Below are 4,986 nucleotides of genomic sequence, written 5' to 3'. Positions count from 1 at the left end.
CATAATTGATATTATTTCTTATTTTTAATATTACTATTCTAATATTTTAGTTTCCTTGTTGCCCTTGCTATTTTAATAACATCTTTATTTGCATCAAAACAGCATTAAATACATCAGTGATCCTTATAATTCTTGCTATCATTTTCTGTTGTGAAGCATGAATTCCCCAAAACCATTACTTATTTTACATTCAACATGTAAATTAAGCAGCACATACACAAGTGTTTTATTTGATACGGTGTTGAAATAAACAAACATTTGAAATCAGTCCTATATTCATTCCCTTACACCCACAGGCCTTTGGCATTTCATATACCAAAGTGTAATTAGTTAACTGTCTGTGTGTACTTGGTATTGAGATATTTACTTAAGGTAAGGATGTATGAAGCACTGTGCCATTTTCTAAATTTTTTGTTATAGTATCTTATATATGTATAAAAATGTATATGTATTCTATTATGTAAATATTTAGGTAATTCAATCACATATTTATATATTTAAGTACCAAAGTAGATACTCTGCCAAGGCATTTTTATATGTGCAAACTGTCCTGTCATATCCCTACAGTGTAAGTAAAAGATATCAAGCTTTGAATGTTTCATTGCAGGTAAAATCTTATTTATATGTATTTATTTGCATATATAAATCATGTTATTTAATAAGTTATTGTTTGTTATTTATTTGCTTGTTAGAACTGTGTTCTTTTTGCATCACAGGTTTGTCTGATGTTAACTTTTGTATAAAGGTATCATAAATGCAAGGCTTGTTCTATCATTATCCTATTTAGCATGAACAATATCCTATATAATCCTTGAAGAAAATAAAAATAAATCATGTGTAAAAATCTTGAACATTTTACTTATGAATGTTAAATTTATTTTGAGATAAAATGTAATGTGATATCAGGTAATTTGTGAAGATTTAGAATATATTATATATTTAGATTATATTAGGGTAACAGAATTTAGGTCAAAACATAAGTGTCTCCTAACCACTCCTGTATGACTGAATGCAGCAGATATGTTGCAAGAACATCAAGATCTTTACTCAAGTACAAGCAAAAGGCAAAATTATATAAACACATACACTGTCTGCTATGAACTAAACAATCTGTTGAGGACAAATTTATAAACAATGCCCAGAACTGAATTGTGAGTATCCAGAAACTTTTAAACTTTTGTATTTCTTTGTATGTGTTATATTTAAGTAGAATGATGAATTTCAAAGCCTTTGAAGAGTAGTGGCTTCAAATATAGACTTATGAAGGAGACAGAGACTAGATGTCTGTGATTATCTTTAATGTACTGGTTCTGGGTGATGTGACCATTATGTCATGAGAAGAAAAGAAAAGAAAAGAAAAGGAAAGAAAATCTTGCTTTTTGTTGTTGTGGAGGTTTAGGAGATGGAGACTGAGGCTTTATGTAGGGGACCACCCCTACCTTGGACCTCAGCCCTCAACTTAACTAATTTTGTATGGTCTTTTCTTCTCCCCCTTTCCTTTTCCTTCTCATCTTCATCTCTTTCGTTTGTACACTTCCTAAGACTGGCTTTGTGTCAGTAATTAACAGCCTCCAGGAGCCATGCGTATGGTATTCCCTTGGTTAATGCCTCTCATTTGACCACAGGTCTGAGCACTGATACTAATGCCCCTTCCTTGATGTTTTTTGTCAGCTCTCTACTTTCCGAATCATCTAATGGTTACTCAACCTTCAGAATAAACCCCTTCCTCTCTCCCAACATCTTCTACTACATCTACTGCACAGTCTTCTTCATTGTCTACCCCTTCACTCCTTATTACTACTCTTTATCCCTAATGTACTACCTCACTCCACACCACTCATCTTCCTCCTGCCCTTGTCCTTCTACTGCTTCCACCTCTACAAACCTTTTGAGCACTCTTTTTGGCCCAGCCAAGTGTGATTCCACCTACAGCCCCTTACTCTGAAAATACCTTTCTCTTCCAACAATGTCTCCAAAAACAAATAGGCAAAGTTTCCTTTTCTAGTCCCTCCTATCATTCACTCCTCGTCACAATTACATCTGAGTCTCAAACTTGTGCACTATCCACCCTGACTGACCTCAGTAGCAAACCTATTCCTGCCCAGTCTCACTCCTCCCTAAATACTTGTTCCAGAACTGTTTCTGTTTCCCCAACTGATTTGTTTGTCTACGACAAGTAATGTTAGACTGTCTCACTGACTATAGTGGCAGTACAGTGCTATACTATTCCTCCTTGAGGCCAACATAAAATTGTCAAAATTAGCTTCCATAGACATGATCTCCCCTATGAAGTATTTATAGATGGAGTGTCCTGCTCTTTCCAAATATATCAACCCCTTCCTTGTCAATGTCAGAAATGTTGGTGATTTGGCCACCAGCCAAAAATTGTCCTCCACAGCCCGCTGCCCTCTATGTGCCCAACCTGGTCATGAGCGTTCAAAATGCTCAGTTCAATCACACACGTGTGCCAATTGCGGTGGGTCCCATTATGTGTTTTAAAGAAGCTACCCTGCATACAAGCTTAAATCTGAGGTAGCAATCCTCATATTCAAACTAAGCCTCATTCTACTTGGAAGCACACTGATGAGGTTTTTCTCTCTATACCTATTCAAAAACTGTCTTTCACTCCACTGCCCCCCCATCTCAAGATGTCTCCAAATCTCCCCCAATATCTCTTTCCTCTATCCCAAACCATTCTACCGCTACTCCCTCTCTCCCCCAATCAAATTCCTTTTCCAGTCTAAATCCAGATACTCCAATCTCTACCACTTCCCTGGGGCCTACCCATCCTCCTTCTCACTCTACCTGTTGCAATCTAAATATTCCACACCATCTTCTCCTACACCACCTCTTCCTTTGCTCCTTGGACATTTATTCCCTCTTCTCTTCCACGTAAGAAAACCTGCTCTGCTCCCTCCTCCACCCTCCAAATCCCTCTTTTCCTATTTGCTCTACACCCAGAGTATTTGCAAATATCCATCCTCCCCCTCCTCAAGTTCCCATTACCCCTCTTCCTCCTGCTCTCCTCCATTCCCTCTTCCTTCTGCATTATCCTTACCACTCCCACCTGGATGCTCACATGACTCTCGATTGTCACAACAATGTTCTTCTCTGGATCCCTTCCCTCCTGACATTCTTCCTGATACTGCACCACCTTCCCCTGTTTCCTTAACTCATTCTCCTGACTTTTCTCCTACTTCTCCAACAACCATTACTACCCATATTACCCGGCTGTTATGTAGGTTTCCTCATACAGTATTACTCTCCCTTCCTCAGACACATAGATACTCCTCATTTGATCTAATCTCCCTATACCCTTAACCCCTTCCCCCATTACAAATCCCCACCATATTCCATTTGCTATCCCCTCTTTCCCCTTTTCACTACCATACTATACTATAGTGCTCTACAACCTTTAACATCTAACACATTTTGTCCTGATCCTTAACTCATTTTAACCCTTTTCACCACAATACTTTATCATAATGCTATACTTGGATAGCTTTGCCCCACAAGCCCCAACCTATTGTTATATTTTGAGTATGCCACTAATGACCTTAGATGTTGATGTGGCAGAAAATAAATCATAAACCATGGCTGGCACAGCACTGGTTCCAGAGAGGACACTATTTCCAAGCTCAGGATTTTATTCCTGCCTGCTGTAGCTGGCAGTGTAGGGTGTGCTACAAAAATTGAAGAATATGAAAATATAAAAAAATGGCATAAATAACAAAATGTTACTTATTCCTATTATTATTACACATAGTTGTAGATTATCTAAAGATATGATATGGAGTCTGTGCAAGGAAAACAGTATCATCATGTTCATACAGCATATTGAATGACATATATAGAACTTGGAAAATGGCAAAAAATAAAAAAGTGCATATAGGAAAAAGAGATAGCATTTCAAAGGGAAGTCAAGGAGTCTTGATACCACAGAAGTGCTTGTGTGGGCCAGGCCTACAAGCCACACACTCAGGAGAGAACCCACTCAAGTAAGCTTAATGCCTGGAATTGGGCTAAGTGCAGGCTGTGATGCTGAACTGAACTTTAAAATAGAGATTAAATCAAATCATTTCAATAATGCATATTTACAGAGAGGATACAAAAGCAAATGAAAAGCCATTTCTCATATTTTAATATATTTAATGATATATTATCTTACTCAAAGATAAACTTTTACTTTCTAGCAAAAAAGGACGAAAATGAAAAGAAAAAAGAAGAAAATATTTTTTTTTATAACTACTTATTATTGTTAGCTTTGGGATACATTCTCAGGGGTTGTGTAGAACCAAAGACTTTGAAGACGTGGACACCATCCCTTTGCAGAACAAGAGTGTAGAAGTTGTCTCCATTGGAACGATATGAGTGTTCCTGGTGACCCCAGCTAACAGGCGAGTCTGGATGGCCATAGACTGTCACACTAAGCCAAGGGACAGAAGTGGGACTTCGCTCTAACAGCCAGCTCCTGTAAAATATGGAAACGTGTGAAACTGCACCTTCTTACAGTTGGAATGATAACTGTTTTGCTTAATTAGTTGCATTGACCTAACTGGGAAGAATAGGGCAATTCATCACAATTTTCATTGAGTTATAATATGTACAGTAGCTCTCCAAAAATAGGGGATTCATAAAGAAAATAACAACTATATAACAATTACCATAGAAAAAGAGCAAAAAAATAGAAGAGAGTGCAATTTGTATACCAACACAACACAATGCTGCTAGGAAATTATCATGTTCACTATAGTATTATTTTGTGAAATGCCTCTACATTTCTTCTTTTTTTAAATCTTTTTCTTTACAAATGCTATCTTTACCAATCTTCTTGCTAATCATTATAATGTTATGAACATTACTAATAGGAGTACAAAATAACAGCAAATATTTCCAAAAATGAAGGAAAAGGATAAACAAATGAGAAAGGTAATACAAGGAATTGACTTACTGGTGAGCCATCTATGTGTAATTACAATTGAAAAA

General features: G+C 36.9%; 1 protein-coding gene across 4 annotated transcripts in view; it reads right to left on the bottom strand.

Moving 5' to 3' along the window:
* Positions 1–4,128: 4,128 nt before the first annotated feature.
* Positions 4,129–4,986, bottom strand: part of LOC125040743 (ribonuclease P protein subunit p40-like) — a 7,142-nt gene continuing 6,284 nt past the window's right edge. For all 4 annotated transcript variants that reach the window (XM_047635445.1, XM_047635446.1, XM_047635447.1 and 1 more), the window contains one exon: positions 4,129–4,471. In XM_047635445.1, coding sequence (XP_047491401.1) covers positions 4,246–4,471 — 226 coding nt within the window. In that variant the 3' untranslated portion in view covers positions 4,129–4,245. The remainder of the gene's footprint in view (positions 4,472–4,986) is intronic.

Source organism: Penaeus chinensis, chromosome 29 (genome assembly GCF_019202785.1).
Source record: "Penaeus chinensis breed Huanghai No. 1 chromosome 29, ASM1920278v2, whole genome shotgun sequence".
Lineage (NCBI taxonomy): Eukaryota > Metazoa > Arthropoda > Malacostraca > Decapoda > Penaeidae > Penaeus > Penaeus chinensis.
This window is presented reverse-complemented; position numbering and strand designations above follow the sequence as displayed.